This window comes from Hypanus sabinus, chromosome 18 (genome assembly GCF_030144855.1).
Source record: "Hypanus sabinus isolate sHypSab1 chromosome 18, sHypSab1.hap1, whole genome shotgun sequence".
Classification (NCBI taxonomy): domain Eukaryota; kingdom Metazoa; phylum Chordata; class Chondrichthyes; order Myliobatiformes; family Dasyatidae; genus Hypanus; species Hypanus sabinus.
Window position 1 is genome coordinate 22,338,608 of NC_082723.1, and position 22,264 is coordinate 22,360,871.

The 22,264-nt window shown below is 43.1% G+C and overlaps 1 protein-coding gene across 3 annotated transcripts in view; it reads left to right on the top strand.

The window, feature by feature from the left end:
- Window positions 1-22,264, top strand: part of garnl3 (GTPase activating Rap/RanGAP domain like 3) — a 457,411-nt gene that overhangs the window by 367,504 nt on the left and 67,643 nt on the right. For all 3 annotated transcript variants that reach the window (XM_059993840.1, XM_059993839.1, XM_059993841.1), the window contains 2 exons: window positions 10,986-11,090; window positions 14,633-14,707. In XM_059993840.1, the coding sequence (XP_059849823.1) occupies window positions 10,986-11,090; window positions 14,633-14,707 (180 nt within the window). The remainder of the gene's footprint in view (window positions 1-10,985; window positions 11,091-14,632; window positions 14,708-22,264) is intronic.

Below are 22,264 nucleotides of genomic sequence, written 5' to 3' on the forward strand. Positions count from 1 at the left end.
ATGGAAAATATCCAGATGAGCCATTGAATGACAGACCAGGCTGAATTGTCTCGCTGGTCTATTCCTGCTTCTACTTCTTAGGGATGGGCAGGAAATGCTGGTTAATTGGTCACTGTAAATTGTCTTGTGATTAGGCCAGAATTAAATCAGAGGATTGTTGGGTGGTGAGGCTCAAAGGGGAAGGACCTGTTCTGTGCTGTATCTCAATAATCAAGTAAATAAATCGTGTGTAATTGTGGAGATCTGATCTGATTGAATTGATAGAGAGCTGCCAGCACATTCAATATCAGGATTAATCTGTAGCAGAACAGTATAGAGATCAGGAACTGGTTACAGTAAAACCATAAGACATAGAAGCAAAATTAGGCTATTTGGCCCATCAAGTCTGCTGCACTATTCCATCATGGCTGATTTATTTTCCCTCTCTTATATTTCTGCCTTCTCCCTGTAACTGTTGATGCCCTTAGCAATCAAGAACCTATCAACCTACACTTTAAATAAACCCAATACACAGTCCTTTGGCTTTTATACAGTCGTCCATATCAGAAATCATTAATATTCATCATCATCATCATTATATGCCATGTCGTATGACGTGGGCCATCGTGGTTTATGACCACAATTGTTCTTGGCAATTTTTTTTTACAGAAGTGGTTTGCTATTGCTTTCTAGGCAGTGTCTTTACAAGAGGGGTGACCCCAGCCATAGAACATAGAATAGTGCAGCACATTACAGGCCCTTCAGCCTACAGTGTATTATCAATACTCTTAAGTGATTGACTGCCTGGTGTCAGCGTTCACATAACCAGGACTTGTGATTTGCACGAGCTGCTCATCCGACCATCCACCACCTGCTCCCATGGCTTCATGTAACCCTGATCAGGGGCTGAGCAGGTGCTACAGCTTGCCCAAGGGTGACCTGCAGGCTAGCAGAGATGAAGAGTACCTTGCACTTCCTTTGGTAGAGATGTATCTCCACCCTGCCCCCCCCCACATTAATATTAGTGCTAGATTAAAATGAGAGTAGTGAATGCATGAGATTTTGCTATCTTTGGCTTGTGGTGCAAATAAATAGAAGTAACATCTAAGTGAACATCTAATAAGATTCCATCATTGGAATGAGGTACAAATAGAAGCAACGAATCACAATCAATGTTCACCTTCACCAATGAGAGGAGATACATTCTAGGCTTTTATGTGTAATGCGTTTAAATTAAAATTCAAAGTTCGAAGTAAATTTATTACCAGAGTACAGATATGTCACCATTTACAACTCTGGAATTTATTTTCTTGTGGGCATACTCAATAAGTATATCGAATAATATAAAAGACACCCAACTTGGGTTCAACCAGCGTGCAGAAGACAACAAACTGTGCAAATACAGAAAGAAAGAAAACATAATAATCCTTTAAGTTGAGTTCATTGGTTGTGGGACCAGTTCAGTGATTGGGCATGGAAGTAGAGTGCACTTCATAGTTTTTGTTGGTTACTGGTCAGCAGTATTTGATTACATTTTTAATTGTAGCTTAAGTTAATAGGCCACAGATTTAGCCTGTTTGAAAATGGGCACTAGTGAAAGAGATATTTAGATTTGTTTCATGCTTCTGAAACCTCAGAAATCTTTTACTCACTGTTATATTTTGAGTGGTAGAATAGATGAGGTTGGTGGCAAGGGAGCCATTTTGCAACAATTTTCAATGGGCTGTTAGTTGGACAGAACTGGCAGAAAGACATCATCTTGTTATTTTTTGTGCTGTATGATTCTCTTCTGATTCTAAGGGAATCAAGGGATATGGTACTACTGTAAAAATGCTGCTGACAGAAATAGACTGGATGATGAAGAAAGTGCTTTGCATGCATACTTCATTTGGTGGGATATTGAGTACAAGAGCTGGGATGAAATGTTACAGCTGTACAAGATGATGGTAAGGTTATCGTTGGTGCACTGTGTACAGTTCTGGTCACACTGCGATAGGAAGTATGTCATTTGACCCTTTGAAGGAACACACTTGACCACCGTTATACCACCATCAAGAACACTTATCATTCAGAATGTCTAAGTGCCTGACTGTACTGCTCCCAGCAAATAGGCAGAGACTAAAGACAGCAGCACCAGTGGTGAGGACCAAGAAGAAGTGGAGTGCTTAACAGGACTGCTTTGAGACAGTGGACTGGACAATATTCAGGAATTCATCCTTGAATCTGAGTGAATACGTCACAGTTTTCACCGACTTCGTCAAGACCTGTGTGGGTGAGTATGTGCCTTCGAGAACAGCACGGACATACCCAAACCAAAGCCCATGGATGAACCAGGAGATTTGTATCCTGCTGAGGGCTAGATCTGTGGCATTCAAGACCGGTAATCCAGAACTATACAATAAAGTTCAGGTACGACCAATGGAAGGCTACTTTAAGATTTTAAGAAAAGCAATTCCCATTGAGGTTAGAGATGGAATCGGAATGCCATTGGTTCGTGGGCCATTACTTCCTATGAAGAGGAACTTAACCTGAATGGCCATTATGCTTCACGACCAGATGAACTCAATGCCTTTTATGCATGCTTTGAAGGAGAGAATAAAACTACGCTTGTGCGAATCCTTACAACATCTGGTGACCATGTGATCTCTGCCTCGAAAGTCAATGTCAGAACATCTTTCAAGAGGCCGAACCCTTGGAGGGGGTCAGGACCTGATGTTGTACTTGGTAAGGCTCAGAAAACCTGTGCCAACCAACTGAGGAGTGTGTTTAAGGACATCTTCAATCTTTACCTGCTGCTGCCGGAGGTTCTCACCGGCTTCAAAAAGGGCAACAACCATACCATTGCCAAGGTGAGCTGCCTCAACAACTATTGCCCAGTGGCACTCTCATCTACTGAGAGGCTGGTCATGACTAGAATCGACTCTTGCCTAAGCAAGGACTTGCTCCTGTAATAGTTTGCATATCACCAGAATATGCCTACAGCAGATACAATCTTACTGGCTCTCTACTCGGCCTTGGATCACCTGGACAGTAGCAATGCCTACGTCAGGTTGCTGTTTATTGTCTGCTGTTCTGTGTTCAACACAATCATTCCCTCAGCTCTAATCAACAAGCTCCAACACCTGGGCCTCTGTACCTCCCTCTGCAACTGGTTCCTCGACTCCTCAATGGGAGGCCACATTCCGTACGGATCGGAAGTAACATCTCCTCCTCATTGGCAGTCAACACTGGTGCATCTCAATGCTTGGCGCACTGCTCTGGTCTCTCTAAATCCACAACTGTGTGGCCAGGCATAACCCAACCAACATCTGCAAATTTTCTGACAACTCAACTATTGTTGGCAGAATCTTAGATGGCGATGAGAAGATATACAGGAGCGAGATAGATCAACTGGTTGAGTGGTGTCACAACCAAAGCTCAACATCAGAAAGACCAAGGAACTGATTGTGAAGTTCAGGGAACACACACGTCCTCATTGAGGGATCAGCAGTGGAAAAGGTGAGCAGTTTCACATTCCCAGATGTTGTTATCTTGTCATAAGATCTCTCATGATGTAGTTACAAAGGAGGCATGACTATATCGCGGCTATATTTCATTGGGAGTTTGTATGTCAAAATGACTCATCAAGTTTCTACAGATGTATCGCGGAGGGCCTCCTAACTGGTTGCATCGTTGTCTGGTATGGGAAGAGGCACTGCACAGGTTTGGAAAAAGCTGCAGAGAGTCATAAACTCAGCCAGCTCCATCATTGGCACTGGCCTGCCCAGCATTGAGGATTCCTTCAAAAGGCAATGCCTCAAAGAGGCGGCGTCCATCTTTACCCAGCTCTAGGACCCAGTACCCAGTACCCAGGACATGCCCTCTTCTCATTGCTCCCATCAAGGAGGGTGCATATTCAAATGGATTTCAATGTAGAGAAGTGTGAGGTGGTGCATTTTGGAAAGTCAAACCAGTTTAGGACTTTGTAGGGTGTGAGGAGTGTAATGGAACAGAGGGACTTTGAGGTACAAATACATAGGTCATTGAAAGCAGCATCACAGATAGACAGGGTGGTGAAAAGGGCATTTAGCAAGCTGGTCTGAAGACACACTCACAATGTTTCAACAGCTGCTTCCCCTCTGCCATCAGATTTCTGAATGGACAATGAACCCATGAACACTGCCTCAGTATTTTCCCTCTCTTTTTGCACTATTTATTTAAAATATATTTACTTATTGTAATTTATATGCTGGTGTAATGAAACTTGATTCTGGTTCATTCAGCTGGAAAGGATGCTAGAGCGACTTGGGAGGCTGTGGCGAGAATGAGCAAGCTTGAGTTATAAGGTCAGTTTGCATGGGCTCTGACTTTCTGTGCAGCAAAGGAGGTTAATTACGATGTCCATTCAGTACCACCAAATTTAGGTGGCTTAAAAATAGCCCATCATATCCATCCTTTTAATTTTATTGTGCATAAAGCCATTCTCTAGGGAATTTCTAGGCAATAAGATTGGCACTTAGGGCATGCCTAGAAAGAATTTCAATTTGTTGTCATGTACCAACGTCCTTTTCCTGTTATAAGATTATTAAAGGATTGGACACACTGGAGGCAGGAAGCATGTTCCCGCTGATGGGTGAGTCCAGAACTAGAGGCCACAGTTTAAGAATTCGGGGTAGGCCATTTAGAAGAGAGATGTGGAAAAACTTTTTCACCCAGAGAGTGGTGGATATGTGGAATGCTCTGCCCCAGAAGACAGTGGAGGCCAAGTCTCTGGATGCATTCAAAAGAGAGTTAGATAGAGCTCTTATAGATAGCAGGGTCAAGGAATATGGGGAGAGGGCAGGAACGGGGTACTGATTGGGTATGACCAGCCATGATCACAGTGAATGGCAGTGCTGGCTAGAAGGGCCGAATGGCCTGCTCCTGCACCTACTGTCTATTGTCTATTGTTAAGGGGTGGCCTTGTGGCCCTTTGTAAAGTCATGAAGGGCATATCTACAGGCGGGTTGAGAGAGCGTCCAAAAGCTAGTGAGGTGGATTTAAAATTGGCTCAGAGGTAGTGTGATGATTGAAGGTTATTTCTCAGAAGGATGGTCGTTGTGTCTCAGGGTCAGTGATGGGACGGTAGTTATTCATTATTTACTCTGTGTGTGTGTGTGTGTGTGTGTGTGTATGTATATATATATATATATATATATAGACTTTTACATAAAACCCGCAATGCATAATGTAAACAACATAGAATGTTTAATCAAATAATATATTTACAATAATACTCAAATGTTACTACTGCTTACACTTGAGAGAGGGGTCCTTTGGGGTTCTAACATTTAACTGTCATTCACTCTTTGGGGCACTGTTCTGTTTTTGTGGATGGTTGTGAAAAAAGTATTTTAGGATGTATACTGTATATATTTCTCTGACATTGTGTATCTTTGAAACCTTTGAATATGCAACACTCGTCCCTGCTTAGCTATAAACTCCAATTCATTGTAGAATCCATTTCAACTTTATATATATATATTATATATATAAATATACACACACATCCTATATAATGCAACTACTATAGCGTAGTCAGTTTTAAATGGTCCCCATTCAGGACGAAGGATTTAATTGCTGTGGAGGCTTTCTTAATGTCTTTAATTAATGTCTTTATTAATGAGAGGGGATCACACTTCTTGCCAGATGAAACTTATGGCTGGGAAACAATCTCAGGTGCTGGGGCCTCCTCCATGTTAGTTGTAGGAGTTGACTGCGACTGCAGGAGAAGGTTCTGACAGCTCTGGACCCCCTTTCTTCTGGGTGTGTTGGTATCCCGAACAGTGTGTGGCAAGTGTCACTGGACGATGTGGATCATAATGTGTGAGTACAGTGTCTGACATCACCGCTTCCTTTACCTTTTGTGAACGACCTCACACTGCTTTGTCCGATGTCATTTCTTCCTGATCTGTAGCAGAGTTCAAGGGGCAGAGCACAGAATCTGTTTAAGTAATTGCCAAATCCTAAAAAGAACACAACTGTGACATGTCCTTTGGTCTTGGGACATCTACCCCTGCTTGAATTTTCTCAGTACTCTTATGTAAATTTATATGTCAATGGTGTGACCACATTAAGTGATACTTGGTTAAAAGAATTCACACTTGCTGCATTGTTCTCTGAAGCCATAATCTTTTAATCTTTTTAACGCTGTCTGGAGATTTTGGAGATGTTTCTTGTTGTCCATCAAGGTAACACTGAGTGCCTGGACAGCCTTGCAGCACCTGGTCCATAGCTACTGCAGAAGTAAGCCTATTATAGTGGTAAAGTCCTTTGTGGGTGTTTATGGTGAGAAACATTTTGGACTCTTCTTCTGTCTCCATCTGCTGTCCATTTGCTGAAATGTTTCCCTCCAGAAAGGTTTGCAAAGATATCCTGTATCCTGGGCAGAGGGTTTTGATCTGCTTTCAGTATTGGGTTGATGGTGTACTGACAGACCCATTCTTCCTGACTGCTGGACACTGGCATTGGCCATAGCCTTCACTCAACCTTGGAAAGAATTCCTTCAGCCTCCGTGTGATCTAACTTACTGGCTACTATATCACAGATGGTATAACGAACCGGATGGGCTTAACAAAACATGGGTGTGGCATTTTCATTTAACACTCTTTTTACCTTTGATATGTTTTGAGTTTTCCAATGCCATCCTTGAACATTGCTGCGGCATCATCTGGTACCTTTCTTAATTCACTTTCAATTTACTCTATTACAGGGGATGTGGCATAAAAATAGTGGATGGATCTCCAATCAAGTTGTAGTTGTCTCAGGCAATTACAGCCCACAGTGCTGGCCCTCCTGGTTTTTACCACATACAAGCCCAATGTGGGTTGTTGGTGGTTCTATCTCACCTTTACAAATGTCATTTCCACAAGAGTTATCTTTTCTCCAGTATAAATCCTGAGCTGGATATCAGCAGTCTTCAGTTTAGTATCTTTATAATGCTGTTCAACCTCATTTTCTGAAATGAGTGAAACAGCTGAGCTGGTGTCCTATTCCATTGTAATTAATTTGCCATATTGCTTGTCTCTTATTAGTTTTCACATTGTAAATCTTAAGTCTACTCAGTCCCAGTCCTGTTTCACTCTCATCATTATCAGATTTTTAACCACATGCAGATTAGTATGCTTATTAAAACTGCAATTGACTTTTTAACTTTTTCTCCTCCCTGTGCAGTCAATTTATTTTTGTCTGCCTGACACGCTCTTTGTGTGTGTCCTAGTCTGTTGCGTTTACAATGTTTCACCTTTAAACCTGTATTGTATGTGAGCCCCTGCCACAACAGTAATGCAGTTTGTTTAGCCAGGCCAGTTTCTGTTTAGATATTGCAGTTTTGTTCACTTTCATTCCTGACTGCCTCTCTGTCTGCTGTTTCTATTGATACAGCTGTTATAACTGTTATTGTAAATATAAGTTTTGCTTCAGTTAGAAAGTGTTTTTGAATGCTTTCTTAGATTCTACAAACTAAACAATCCGTCAGTGCATCATTAAAGCCCATTACAGGACTGACAGTGTTCAGACAATCTCATCAATTTGAAATGGACTCCCCTTCTTTCTGACTTTGCTTATGAAACCTAAAGCATTATGCAGTCAACAATAGTTTCTGTTCTGAATGTTTCTGCATTACTGGTTGGCTGCCAGTGATTAGTGGTGTTCACAGGGATTGCTGTTGGAACCACTTCTTTTTATGCTGTTTATCAATGATTTAGATGATAGAATAAGTAGCTTCATTGTCAAGTTTGCAGATAATACAAAGATTGGTGGAGGGGTGGGTAGTGTCGAGGAAAGAGGTAGCCTGCAGAAGGACTTAGATAGATTAGGAGAATAGGCAAAAAAGTGGCAAATGAAATGCATGTTGGAAAATTCATAGTCATGCAGAAGAAATATATGTGCAGACTATTTTCTACGTGTGGAGAAAAATCCAAAAATCTGAGATCCAAAGGAACTTGGGAGTCCTTGTGCAGAACACCCTAAAGATTAACTTGCAGATTGAGACGGTGGTGAGGAAGGCAAATGCAATTTTAGCATTCATTTCAAGAAGTCTAGAATTTAAGAGCAGGAGTGTGATGCTGAGGATTTATAAGGAACTGGTGAGGCCTCACCTTGAGTACTGTGAACAGTTTTGGGCTCTTTATATAAGAAAATGTCTGCTGGGGTTGGAGAGGATTGAGAGGAGGTTCACAAGAATGATTCCAGGAGTGAAAGGGTTATCATATGAGGAACGTTTGGTGGCTCTGAATCTGTACTCACTGGAACTTAGAAGGATGAGGAGGGATCTCATTGAAACCTTTTGAATGTTGAAAGGCCTAGACACGGTAGATGTGGAAACGATGTTTCCCGTGGTGGGGAAGAGTGCATAGCCTCGGGAGAGGGGGTTGTCCATTTAAAACAGTGATGTGGAGAAATTTTTTTATCCAGAGGGGGGTGAACTTGTGGAATTTATTACCACAATAGGCTGACCCCTATTGACATCAATGGATCTGTGTTTGAGAGAGTGAACAGCTTTAAGTTCCTCGGCTTACACATCACCAAGGATCTCAGATGGTCTGTACATAGACTGTGTAGTGAAAAAAGCACAACAGCGCCCTTTTTCACCACAGAAAGCTGAACAAGTTTGGTATGACCCCCCCCCCCCCCACAAATTCTAAGAACTTTCTATAGGGGCACGAATGAGAGCATCCTGACTGGCTGCATCACTGCCAGGTATGGGAACTCTACTTCCCTCGATCGCAAGGCTCTGTAGAGAGCGGTGCGGACAGCTCAGTGCAACTGTTGATGTGATCTTGCCACTATTTATGCCATTTACAGAGACAGGTACGTAAAAAGACCTGAGTCACCCCAACCACAAACTGTTCCAGCTGCTACCATCTGGGAAGCGGTACCACAGCATAAAAGCCAGGACCAACAGGCTCTGGGACAGCTTCTTCCACCAGGCCATCAGACTGATTAATTCACACTGATGCAATTGTATTTCTATGCTATATTAACTGTCCTGTTGTACATACTATTTATTACAAATTACTATAAATTGCACATTGCACATTTAGATGAAGATGTAATGTAAAGGTTTTTACTCCTCATGTATATGAAGGATGTAAGAAATAAAGTCAATTCAATTCAGGGCAGCTGTGGAGGTCAGGTCATTGGGTGTATTTAAGGCAAAGCCTGATATGTTCTTGATTGGACGCAGCATCAACGTTTATGGGGAGATGGTCGGGGAGTGGAACTGAGCAGGGGAAAAAAGGATCAGTCATAATGAAATGGTGGAGAAGACTCGATAGGCCAAATGGCCTAATTCTACTCCTATGTTTTACGGTCTTATGGTCTTTTACTTTCACGATATCAGCAAAACTCATTTTGGCTGGTTTGGTTGGAGCAGTTCAGCTTCTAAGCAAACTGTATGCCTTTAAATCCAATGTACTTAGTAAAATCGTCACTTGTTTCTCATTGGCTATTTTATTTGCTTTAAAATGCTGCCTAATTCATTCAGTGTATGATACCTAGTTATCTCTTGTGCAATTGACTGTGTCCATCTTTCTGATGTAGCCATCTATTCCTGCTTTTTTTTTAATGATTATTATCACCTGGTACTCACTGTTTATGCACCCATGAATTTATCCGTTTCTACCTTTTTTTAATTCGATCATCTCACTGCACTTCTTTTAAAACTCGAAAGTCTCGCTGCACCTTTTTTTAACTCGAACGTCTTACTACACTTCAACAGGTAGGTAATCTCAGGTTTGTTTCAAAAGTTCCTCTTCACCACTGTTATGTTTTGTAACTGCAAAACATAAGAACTAATTGAAAGAAAAACAAGGGAACCAGGAATGCGAGTCTACCTTTGTTTTATTACTTTAAGTGAGGTGGGCACGTATGACGTGGTGGTGTGATAACAGATGCCATTCACATACTTTTACATATAACCCATAATGCATTATGTAAACAAGAAAGAATGCTTAATTCAACAATATATTTACAATATTACTCAAATATTACTGAAATATTAAATACACAATAGGGAAATCTAGGACCAGAATGCACAGCCTCAGAATTGAGGGATGTCAATTTAGGACAGAGATAAGAAGAATCTTCTTTAGACAGAGGGTGGTGAATCTGTGGAATTCATTGCCACAGACAGCTGTGCATGTCAAGTTATTGGGTATATTTAAGGCAGATGTTGATAGCCTCTTGATTTGTCAGGAAATCAAAGGTCGCGGGGAGAAGGTAGGAGAATGGTGGAAAGAGATATTAGATCAGGCATGATGGCACACTTGATGGGCTGAATGGCCCGATTCTGCTCCTATGTCTTATGGTCTATGGTAAAATATTCATTAAGGATCTCAGCCACATTCTCCCCATCCTGGTAAATGTTCCCCCCCTTTATCCTTGAGTGGTCCTACCCTCTCCCTAATTATCTTCTTGCTCCTGTTGTATGTACAAAATACCTTGGGATTCTCTTTAATCCTATTTGCCAAGGACTTTGCATGACCCCTCCTGGCTTTCCTAATTCCCTCCTTGAGTTTCTTTGTAATCCTCACGGACTCTGTTTGATTATAGATTCCTAAGATTTACCTTACTCTTTATCTTTTCTGAAGCATCGAATCCCTGAAACATTAATCACCCATTCTGGTCCCTCTCTCTCAACCAAGACTCTGTAATGGCCACAACATCGTAATTCCATGCACTGATCCATGCTCTTAAGTTCATTAGCATTTTGAGGAACTCAGCTACTGCCGTATTCTCAGTACCCGTGTGGCACATAGACTGCCACCTCTGTTTAAAAATTCACTCTGAAGTAGAGGTAAACTATTTGGGGTTGCAGCTTGTGAAACAGGGTGCTGCAGGGCGGTGGGGGGGGGGGGGGGGACAGCTGCCAATAGCAAAGGCTTGTGCATTGCAAGATCCGTTTCGTCCCTCCGGAGAATTAAAAGACTGAGCGAGCAGGGAGGAATGGCACAGGGGTTTTAACCTTCCTTTCATTGTGTGCCCAGAACATGCTGAACAGGCGGTCCTTCAGCGACGTGTTACCAGAGTCACCTAAGTCAGCACGGAAGAAAGAAGAAGCACGCCAGGCCGAGTTTGTCCGGGTGGGCCAGGTAAGTTATCACCGAACGGTGAAGGATTCTATCAGAAACCAGGAACTACTGGGATATTTAAAGCAGAGGTGAGGTGCCAGAGGATTGGAAGATAGCTAATGTTGTTCCATGGTGAGAGTGTGGAATGAGCTGGATGCATGGTTGATTCCAGCATTAATGAGAGGTTTGAATATGTACGTTGATGTGAGGGATGTAGAGGGCTGTAGTCCAAGTGCAAGTCGATGCATGGACAAAGTAATGAAAAACAAGAAAATCTGCAGATGCTGGAAGTCTGAAACAACACACACGCAAACTGTTTACTCTTTTGCATAGATGCTACCTGGGCTGCTGAGCTCCTCCAGCAGTTTGAGCATGTTGCTAAGCAAAATAATCGTTTGCCTTGGGCTGGAAGGGCTGAAAGTTCTCTCTGACTACAGCTCAAAATGGCTGTTCTCTTTCCTTATTGAGCTCAAGCCTCTTTGCACTGTGTCTGCAGTCTGACAGCGCGGTGTCACTTGACTTCAACGAGAAGCATTTTAACGAGTCTCTTAATGAATGCACTGAGCATACTACACAGAGCCCACCTGACAGCACAAGGTCTGTCTGTCTCTCTCTCTCCCTTTCATTATCCTCGGCTAAAGGTCGTGTGATCGGCAACGGCTGCCCGATGGAGAGGCAATCATATTAAGATGGTGCTCAGCTGAATTAATTTTCTACAGATGCAGACGGACAACCCCTTCTATCTGAAATGTTAAAAGCATGACATATACAAAATGGAGCATTGATTACTGGTGATATTTGCATCTTCTCTCAGGGGAGAATGTGCTGAACTTTCAAGTATGTAGGTAATGCAGTGCAGTGAAATGGTGATTTTTCACAATTTCCATATGGCATTCAGCCCATCAAGTGAATGCCGGCTCTCAGGGTGATCCCACTCCCCCCCCCCCACCACCAGTCAAATTTGTTTATTCATTACATGCACATCGTAACATACAGTGAAATGTGTCATTTGCATTAATAGCAGTAGCGTAGCAGTTAGAGCAACGCTTTACAGCACCGGTCATCACCAATCGGGGTACAATCCCACTGCTCACTATAAAGTGTTTGTGCGTCCTCCCCTTGTCCTCTGGGTGCTTTGGTTTCCTCCCTCATTCCAGGAATGTCTGGTTAGTGTTGGTAAGTTTTGTTCAGGACGGGCAGTCTCCAGGCTTCCGTTCAAGTTCAGGTTCAAAGGGGGCACCGGTTGGAATTAAGTCACCGCCTCACGCTTCATTGGCCTGGGGGAGGGGTGTGGTTACAGAAATCTAATAGAGCCTCCTACTTCCAGTGGGAGTGACGGCAGTGGGCAGTTGTCTCCTGGACCCTTTCATGATGTCAAGTCCACATTTTCAACGGCCAGGACACTTGATTAATCAATTCCCCAGACTGCAGGTCCAGACGGACATGAACAAAAATGAGGGAGCAATTGACAGAGGCAATGGGTGTGAAATCATTTCTCAGTTTAACATAGAACAGTGTAACACAGGAACAGAGCCTTCAGTATGTGATGTTGTGCAAATTAATTAAGCTAATGACAGAAAACCCTACAACTAGTCCGTACCCCTCCTTTTTCATATCTCTCCACTCTCTGCACATTCACGAGCCTATCTAAGAGCCTCTTGAATCACTCTAATGATTCTTCCTACACATCACCCCTGAAAGCGCATTCTAGGCATCCACCATTTCCTGTGTGGAAAAAAATCTGCCCTGCCCATCTCCTCCAAATCTTCATTTTCATTGTAAAATTCGAGATGATTGTTGATACCTTCAAGTTCTTCGATCTTCCTAACTTGTTGAAGTAGTGAAATCATTTCATTTTCACTCCTGGCCATTTCTGGCATTTCCAAGCATGAATGCTTGAAACTGTAGTGAGCAAAGCAGTTCTGAATTTGCTTTCTGCTTATTACCTAACAACTATCAGTGATGAAAATCACTGCTTTTTGAAAACAAATACATGTAACTGACACCATTTGAAAACTGCTCACTCTAAAAATGGTCTAGTATCTTATGGCCATACAAGTACACGTGCCTGATGATAGTTAACCTTCTGTTCCAATTAAGTGACATAGTGTCTCCATCAAATGACAGGAGTCTTGGCGATTTGGGGGCCATGCTAGCGTAACGGTTAGTGCAGTGCTATTATAGCTTGGGTTGTTCCAGAGATCAGAGTTCAATTCCAGAGCTGTTCTTTAAGGAGCCTTTGTGGAATGCATGAGTTTTCCCCAGATGCTCCAGTTTCCAACCACAGTTCCAGAACATACCAGGTTGGCTAATTGGTCATTGAAATTTGTCCTGTGATTGATTAGGGGTAATTGGGGCTGCTGGGTGGGGCAGCGTGGCTTGAAAATGGCCTACTCTGTGCTGTATCACTAAATAAATTAGTATTTTCTTGATCAGTTTTTGTTCTTTAAGAGTGTCCCAAATAAGTGACTGCCCCAATTAACTGGAATCCACCATATCTGTAAATAATAGAATGTCTTTGGTAGACAAATCCCACTGGGAAATGCCACCTGTTCTGTTGTGAATTGTCGATATTCGCCATCTTTCTGACTGCCGATGGGTTCAGAGCTTTGTCCCAAGTTCCTTGAAACGAGGGTCTAGCAGACCAGCTGACAAATTCCAGGTGGTGATTGTCGAAGTCAAGTTTATTGTCATCTGTACAAGTACATGTATGCACAAGTGCCTTGAAAGTCTTATTTGCAGCAGCACCACAGGGAAGATGTGTATATTAACAAATTATACAATATTATACAAAGATCACAATTAGAACAGAAATAAGCAAATCCATTCTGGTACAAAGTGGTCATTGTGTTGCTACTCTGATGTAGTAGTTGGGGTTGTGCAGGTTGGTTCAAGAGCTGAAGGCTGAAAGGAAGTAGTTGTTCTTGAACCTGGTCCCTCGCCACCAGTAAGGTTGAGCCTGCAGGTCCAAACTCAGTGACAATTGGACTGATATGTGTATATATACTGGAGGTTACCCAGACGTAATATAAGATGTTGTTTTTCCAACCTAAATGTGCCCTCATCATGACAGTAGAGGAAGCCATGGATTAACATGGAGGCACATTTAGGTTGGAAAAACAACACCTTATATTACGTCTGGGTAGTCTCCAGTCAGATAGCATGAACATCAATTTCTCGAACTTCTGGTAATGCCCCCTACCCCCTTCACCATTCCCCATCCCCTTTTCCCTCTGTCACCTCATCTCCTTGCCTGTCCATCACCCCCCTCTGGTGATCCTCTCTTCCCTCCCTTGTCTTTCTTCCATGGCCTCTGTCCTGTCCTATCAGTCTCCCCCTTCTCCAGCCCTCTATCTCTTTCACCTTCTCTCTCCTCTCCCCCCACCTTTTAAATCCACTCCTCATCTTTTTTTTCTCCAGACCTGCTGTAGGGTCTGGACCCAAAATGTTGACTGTAATCATTTCCATGGATCCTGGCTTGCTGAGTTCCTCCAGCATTTTGTGTGTGTGTTGATCCCATCACCATGCACTGCAGTTTTACAGCTTAAGACTCTTTCTTTCAGGCCCTCAAGCTGAAAACTATCGTGAGAGGTGACGCCCCGACCAGCTTGGTGACAACAGGCTTGTACAGAAAGGAGGTGAGTGTGTTACTGACCGCCCCTCTTCCTCCGTAAATGTTTGAGTGGATGATGTCACTACAGAGCCATAGCTCCAGCAGAGCCTGAGGACTTCCCTCTGTGTCTGCTGAAATACAGTGAGATGTCAATGATCGGCAGAGGGGAGAGTGGAACGGCTGCAGGACTAGGGTCTGGCTTCACTACAGTGCCAGTCTCTCCTCCCACCTGTTATCCTTCTTCATGGCTGTTCTCATACACCAAAAGGTGTATCCTTAATCTTGTGATCTACCTCGTGAGACAGATGGCAGCTGTTGGTGTGATTGAGTCAGTTACTAAGTAATGTTAAAATTGTACAAGGCATTGGTAAGGCTGAATTTGGAGTATTGTGCACAGTTCTTGTCACTGAATTATAGGAAAGATGTCAACAAAATTGAGAGAGTACAGAGAAGATTTTCTAGAATGTTACCTGGGTTTCAGCACCTAAGTTACAGGGAAAGGCTGAACAAGTTAGGTCTTTATTCTTTGGAGCGTAGAAGGTTGAGGGGGGATTTGATAGAGGTATTTAAAATAATGAACAGGATAGATCAAGTTGACGTGGATAGGCTTTTTCCATTGAGAGTAGAGGAGATTCAAACAAGAGGACATGATTTGAGAGTTAGGAGGCAAAAGTTTAAGGGTAACACGAGGGGGAATTTCTTTACTCAGAGAGGGGTAACTGTGTGGAATGAGCTTCCAGTAGAAGTGGTAGAGACAGGTTTGGTATTGACATTTAAAGTAAAATTGGATAGGTATATAAATAAGAAAGGAATGGAGGGTTATGGGCTGAGTGCAGGTCGGTGGGACTAGGTGAGAGTAAGTGTTCGGCACAGGCTAGAAAGGCTGAGATGGCCTGTTTCCGTGCTGTAATTGTTATATGGTTTTATGGAAAGAAATTTCTACAGAAGCCACCAAGGCTGTCGGTAAAGTATGAAACAAGAAGTGAATATCGCCTCAGCTCACCAAGGATTGAGCAAACCCTAAGACTGACACCAGGATGTTTCACATTATTTGCCTACCTGCACTGAACTTTTCTCTGTACAATAATTTACATACTGCGTATGCTGCATGAAGGGACTCGTTCCGAAAATATCAACTCTGTGCTTCCCTCTATAGGTACTGCCTCACCTGCTGAGTCAGACAGCAACTATTTCAGAATCAGGTTTAAAATCATTAGCATGTGTAGTGAATTTGGTTGTTTTGTGGCAGCCGTACAGTGCAGTATATATTAATAAAAACTATAAATTACAATTATATGTACAAAGTAAGTAGGTAGTGCAAAAAGAGAGGGAAAATTGAAAATATTAAAGCTGTGGTCATTGGTCCATGGTCCACTCAGAGGTTTGATGGCAGAGGGAAAGAAGCTGTTCCTGAATCATTGAGTGTGTGTCTTCAGGCTCCTGTACCTCCTCCCTGAGGATAGCAATAGGAAGAGGGCATGGCCTGGGTGATGGGGTCATTAATAATGAATGCCACCTTGCTGAGGCATCACCTTTTGAAGGTGTCCTCATTGCTGGGGAGGCTAGTGCCCGTGATGGAGTTGCTGAGTTTTTGTGAGTGTTGTTTTGTGAGTGAGTTCAAATTTACCCTGTTATTCTGAGGATGTTGACTGACCAGTTGAGTTCTTACAGCATTTTTGTGTGTGTGTGTGTGTGTGTGTGTGTATGTTTTACTATATTCTGCATTCTGATTTTCTTCCTACTATCTCAGTGTGATGTACAGAATAATTCGTTTGGATGGCAAGATTTTCAGTCTATCCCGCTACGTGTGACAACAATGAACCGATTCCAATTCCATTATCAAACGATGATATCAGGGATAACAAAGCCGCACTTGTTTGTCCATTTCTGGAAAATTAGACCCCATGTTAAGAAACTGAATTACTCAGAAATGATCACCAAAGTAGTATGGTTCTCACGAGAAATACATTAATTTCTTGTGTGTAGAATGAGTATTTTGCATATCGTATCCTGGACAGTCGGAATCACAGTGTGATACAGCCCAGAAACAGACCCTTTGGCCCATCAAGTATGTGTTGATTATCACATACCAACTTTACCAGAACTTTCTTCATCCTGTTTTATTCTCCCCACACACCCATCAATTTTTCCCAGTTTCTACCTCTCATCTACCTACCAGGGGAAATTTATAGTGGCCGGTTAACTTCTGAACCTGCATGCCTTTGGAATGTGGGAGGAAACTGGATCACGAGGTGCAAGCTCTACGCATTCAGCACCGGAAGCCAGGATTGAACCTTTGGAATGTGGAGGAAACTGGATCACAATAGGGAGAAGGTGAAAACTCTACGTGGGCAGCACCCGAAACCAGGATTGAACCTTTGGAATGTGGAGGAAACTGGATCACAATAGGGAGAAGGTGAAAACTCTACGTGGGCAGCACCCGAAACCAGGATTGAACCTTTGGAATGTGGAGGAAACTGGATCACAATAGGGAGAAGGTGCAAACTCTACGTGGGCAGCACCCGAAACCAGGATTGAACCTTTGGAATGTGGAGGAAACTGGATCACAATAGGGAGAAGGTGCAAACTCTACGTGGGCAGCACCGGAAGCCAGGATTGAACCTTTGGAATGTGGAGGAAACTGGATCACAATAGGGAGAAGGTGAAAACTCTACGTGGGCAGCACCCGAAACCAGGATTGAACTTGGGTCCCTGGAGTTATGAAGCAATGACTTTACTGGCCTTGTCACTGTGCTACCAAAGATAGATTTGCTCAATTTGTCACATGTACATCAATCTCAAGGCTGTGTAAAATATATATATACTTCAATACAAAATGTACTTTGAACTTTGAAACATATAGTGAAATACATTGTTTACAACATCGGCCAACACAGTCTGAGGATGTGTTGGGGCAGCCCTGCTAAGGCAGCCGGCTTCAGCTTGCGACACACACATAATGCTGGAGGAACTCAGCAGGTCAGGCAGCATCTATGGAAATGAACAGTTAATGTGTTAAGCCCTTCCTGTATCCCTTTGCAGCCTCCTTCTGCCCTCTTTGCAATTTGCTTTCTTGCCATCTTTGTAAGACCATAAGACATTGGAGCAGAATTAGATCATTTGGCCCATCAAGTCTGCTCTGTCATTCCATCATGGCTGATTTATTTTCCCTCTCAACCCCATTCTCCTGCCATCTCCCCATAACCTTTGACACCCTTACCAATCAAGAACCTATCAAACTCTGCTTTAAGTGCACCCAGTGACTTGGCCTGCACTGCTATCTGTGGCACTGAATTCCACAGATCCCCCACCCTCTGGCTAAAGAAATTCCTCCCCCCTTCTGTGTTCTAAAGGGATATCTTTGTACTCTGAAGCTGTGTCTTCTGGCCCTAGACTCTCCCACTATTGGAAGCATCGTCCCCATATCCACTCTATCAGAGCCTTTCAATTGGGTAGGACTCCTTGAGATACACTGAAGTGTATCCAATATCTTGCATTAGGATCTCAGGGATCTGCAAGAGACCGGAATCTGGAACAATACGTGATCTGCTGGTGAGACTCAGCAGGTGACGCAACATCTGATGGGGGTAAGAATCTGCTGAACTCCTCCAGCAGATGGTTTGTTGCTTATTATTATGCTATAAGCAGACTTCAATTACACTGGTGCCCAAGAAGAACATGGTAACCTGCCTCAGTGACTATCGCCCAGAAGCGTTTACATCCACTGTGATGAAGTAGTTTGAGAGGTTGGTGATGAAACATATCGACTCCTGCCTGAGGAGCAACTGGGATCCAGTCCAATTTGCGTACTGTCACAGCAAGTCAACAGCAGATGCCATTTCATTGGCTCTTTACTCAACCCTGGAACATCTGGACAGTGAAGATGCATACATCAGGATGCTCTTCATTGACTGCAGCTTGGCATTCAATACCATCACCCCCTCAAAACTAATCAATAAGCTCCAAGACCTTGGCCTTAATACCTTCTTATGCAATTGGATCCTTGATTTCCTCACTTGCAGACTCCAGTTAATTTGGATTGGCAACAACATCTCCTCCACAATCTCCATCAGCACAGGTGCACCACAAGGCTGTGTGCTTAGCCCCCTGCTCTACTGGCTTTAAACTTGTGACTAGGAGGCTAAATGCAGCTCCAATACCATATTTAAATTTGCTGATGGTACCACTGTCTGGTCAAATCTAAAGTGATGACATACAAACATATAGGATGGAGATTGAAAATCAGGATGAGTGGTGTCAGAGCAACAACCTCTCACTCAATGTCAGCAAGACAAAGCAGCTGATTATTGACTTTAAGAGAAGGAAACTGGAGGTCCATGAACCAGTCCTCATTCGAGGATCAGAGAGCATCAGCAACTTTAAATTCCTTAGTTTTATCATTTCAGGGGAGCTGTCCTGGGACAGCATGTATGTGCAGTTACAAAGAAAGTACAGCAGCGCCTCCACTAACTTAGAAGTTTGCAAATGTTCAGCGTGACATCTAAAGCTTTGACAAACAGAGTGGAGAGTATGTTGACTGGTTGCAATGTGTCCTGGTATGGAGACAGCAATGCCTTTGACAGAAAAGCCCACTAAAAGTAGTGGATACAGATCAGCCCGCCACGGGAAAAGCCCTCCTCACTATTAAACACATCTACAAGGAGCATTGTCCCAGGAAGGCAGCATCCATCAGCAGTGACCCCCACCATCCAAGCCATACTTTCTTCTGGTTGCTACATCAGGAACTAGGTACAGGGGCCTCACGTCCCACATCTACAGGTTCAGGAACAGTTATTACCCCTTCAACCATCAGGCTCCTGAACCAGTCGGGATAACTTCACTCACCACAACACAGTACTGCTCCTATGACCTATGGACTCACTTTCAAGGATTCTTCATCTCATGTTCTCAATCCTTATTTATTTATTATTGTGGGTTTTTTCCTCTCTTTTTGTATTCGCACAGTTTGCTGACTCTTGCACACTGGTTGTCTTTGTTTTTCATCGAGTCTGTTGTATGTCTTTGTATTTACTGTGAATGCCCACAATAAATGAATCTCAGGGTTGTATATGGTAACATATATGTAATAAATTTACTTTGGTAGTAAATAGACAACCCCTTCGGAGAACATTATTCTCAACTTGAGTGATCACATGACTACTACCGTTACGTTTATAGTGACCCACTGTTTCCAGTAGGTGGTTACGTGTGTGTATCAGTAACTGCTGGAAACGGTAGGTCGTTATACATGCGAGTTCACCAGGAACTTTAACCTTTAGAAGCTGAGGGAGATTACTTAGCCCTCACACTGCTGAAATCAGGATTGATCTGCAACCCAACACACATCCCCAGTGTTTTGCCCCTGTGTGTGGAGGGGAGCGATGTGCCAGAGCATCAGTCAGGCAGTTGTTCTAACACCTACCAATATCACTCCTTGCACTCTCAAACATCTACTTGAACTTAAACCTTCAAAATACATTTATTATCAAAGTACATATGGATCACTATGTACAACTCTAAGATTTATTTTCTTGCGGGCATACTCAATAAATCCAAAGAATAATAACCGTGACAAATTCATGAAAGACCGCACCTACTTGGGTGGACAACCAGTGTGCAAAAGACAACAAACTGTGCAAATACAAAAAGAAAGAAAGAAACAATTAATTGATTAATTAATTAGCAATAAATATTGAGACATGAGATGAAGTGTCCTTGAAACCGACTCCATTGGTTGTGGGAACATTTCAATAATGGGGCAAGTGAAGTTGCGTGAAGATATCTCCTTTGGTTCAAGACTCTGATGGTTGAGGGATAGTAACTGTTCCTGAACCTGGTGGTGTGAGTCCTGAGGCTCCTGTACCTTCTTACTGATAGCAGCAGTGAGACGCGAGCATGACCTGGGTGGTGGCAGTCTCTGATTATAGACGCCACCATCCAGCAGGTGGAAGAGGGAGAAATTTTCTTGAGGAATATAGCCCGCCTAGACCTTATACCACTGCTTTCCTCCCAGTTCCCTGACATAGATGCCCCTCTGCATCTCAAGGGCATCCGAGCTACACCTTCTTTGTGGCATTCTCCATTTTCCTTCCAGTGATGCAGCTTTCCATCGATAGGGCTGTTTACTGATGCCCATCTGGCAAACAATTTTCTGAGATAAAATGACGGGAGATATTGATGTTCAGTTTTCAATTGAAGGTTTGTGGAAGCAGTGCTCATTTGAAGTAGTAAGGGCGGTTGTTTCTAAGGTGTTAAATTGGGTGGCTGTTCCATATGAATTACTGCTGACTGGTGTCATCAGAAGATTAATGCAGACAGTGTTTTAATGCACATTTAATCCCATCAAATTAACTGATGGATGTGTTTGGTGAGCCTTGCTTTGAAAGCCGTTCCCTCTACACCGGAGGATTTCTCTGAACGCCGATTCCTAATTTGTCTCAGTGTTGTCTGGAATCTGACCTGAAGCCGTAATTTATCAGTCGTGAATATAGCTTTCATTCTCCTTGAGCAGAGGCATTGAGGCAGGCACATTACGTCAGCAGCACTTAAGTGATACCGTGGCAACCCTGCACCTTCTGGTCATTTCCTTTATAGCTCAGCAGGATATTGAGGCACCTTCAAAATGAGAGGACAGTGAAATAAGCGTCTGAATGCCACAAACTGTGGCTCAGTCGGTTAAGGTCGTGATAACAATTTATTGTTCATTTCAAGGCTTGGAAACCTCACACCAACAAGCAAAATAGATTGAATTATCCTGGATTCAGATTCATTTATTTACCACATGTACATTGAGATGCGCTGTGAAATCTGGCATTTGTATTAACAGCTAGCATAACCTAACGATTAAAGATCAGTTTTATTTATCACATGTACATCGAAATGCATCATTTGTGACATAACCTGAAGATTAAAGGTTAGCTATATGTTATGTACATGTTGGCGCGTGGCCAAGTGGTTAAGGCATTGATCTAGTGATCTGAAGGTCGCTAGTTGGAGCCTGGGCTGAGGCAGCGTGTCGCTTCCCTTGAGCAAGGCACTCAACCACACGTTGCTCTGCGACGACACCGGTGCCAAGCTGTATCGGCCTAAGTGCCCTTCCCTTGGACAACATTGGTGGCGTGGAGAGGGGAGACTTGCAGCATGGGCAACTGCCGGTCTTCCATGCAACCCTGCCCAGGCCTCAGTCAACATCAAAATCGATGGACAGCTGAAGAAGAAGACATATACATCACAACGTCGAAACACACAGTGAAGTGCTTTCTTTGCATCAGCGACCAACGCGGTCCGAGATGTGTTTGGGGGGCAGCCTGCAGTTGTCGCCATGCTTCCGGTGCCAACATAGCATGACCACAACTTACTGACCCTAACTGTACGTCTTTGGAATGTGGGAGGAAACTGGAGCACCCAGAGGAACGTACAAGCTCATAAAAGACAGCAATTTTGCAGCTGCCGGTATAAAGTGTTATGCTATTTTGCCACTCCTAAGGATGTTCTGGGGCAGCCTACAAGTGTTGACACACATTCTGGCCAACGTAGATTGCCCACAACATTCAACACAACAACAGCCGAACAAACTGCTTTC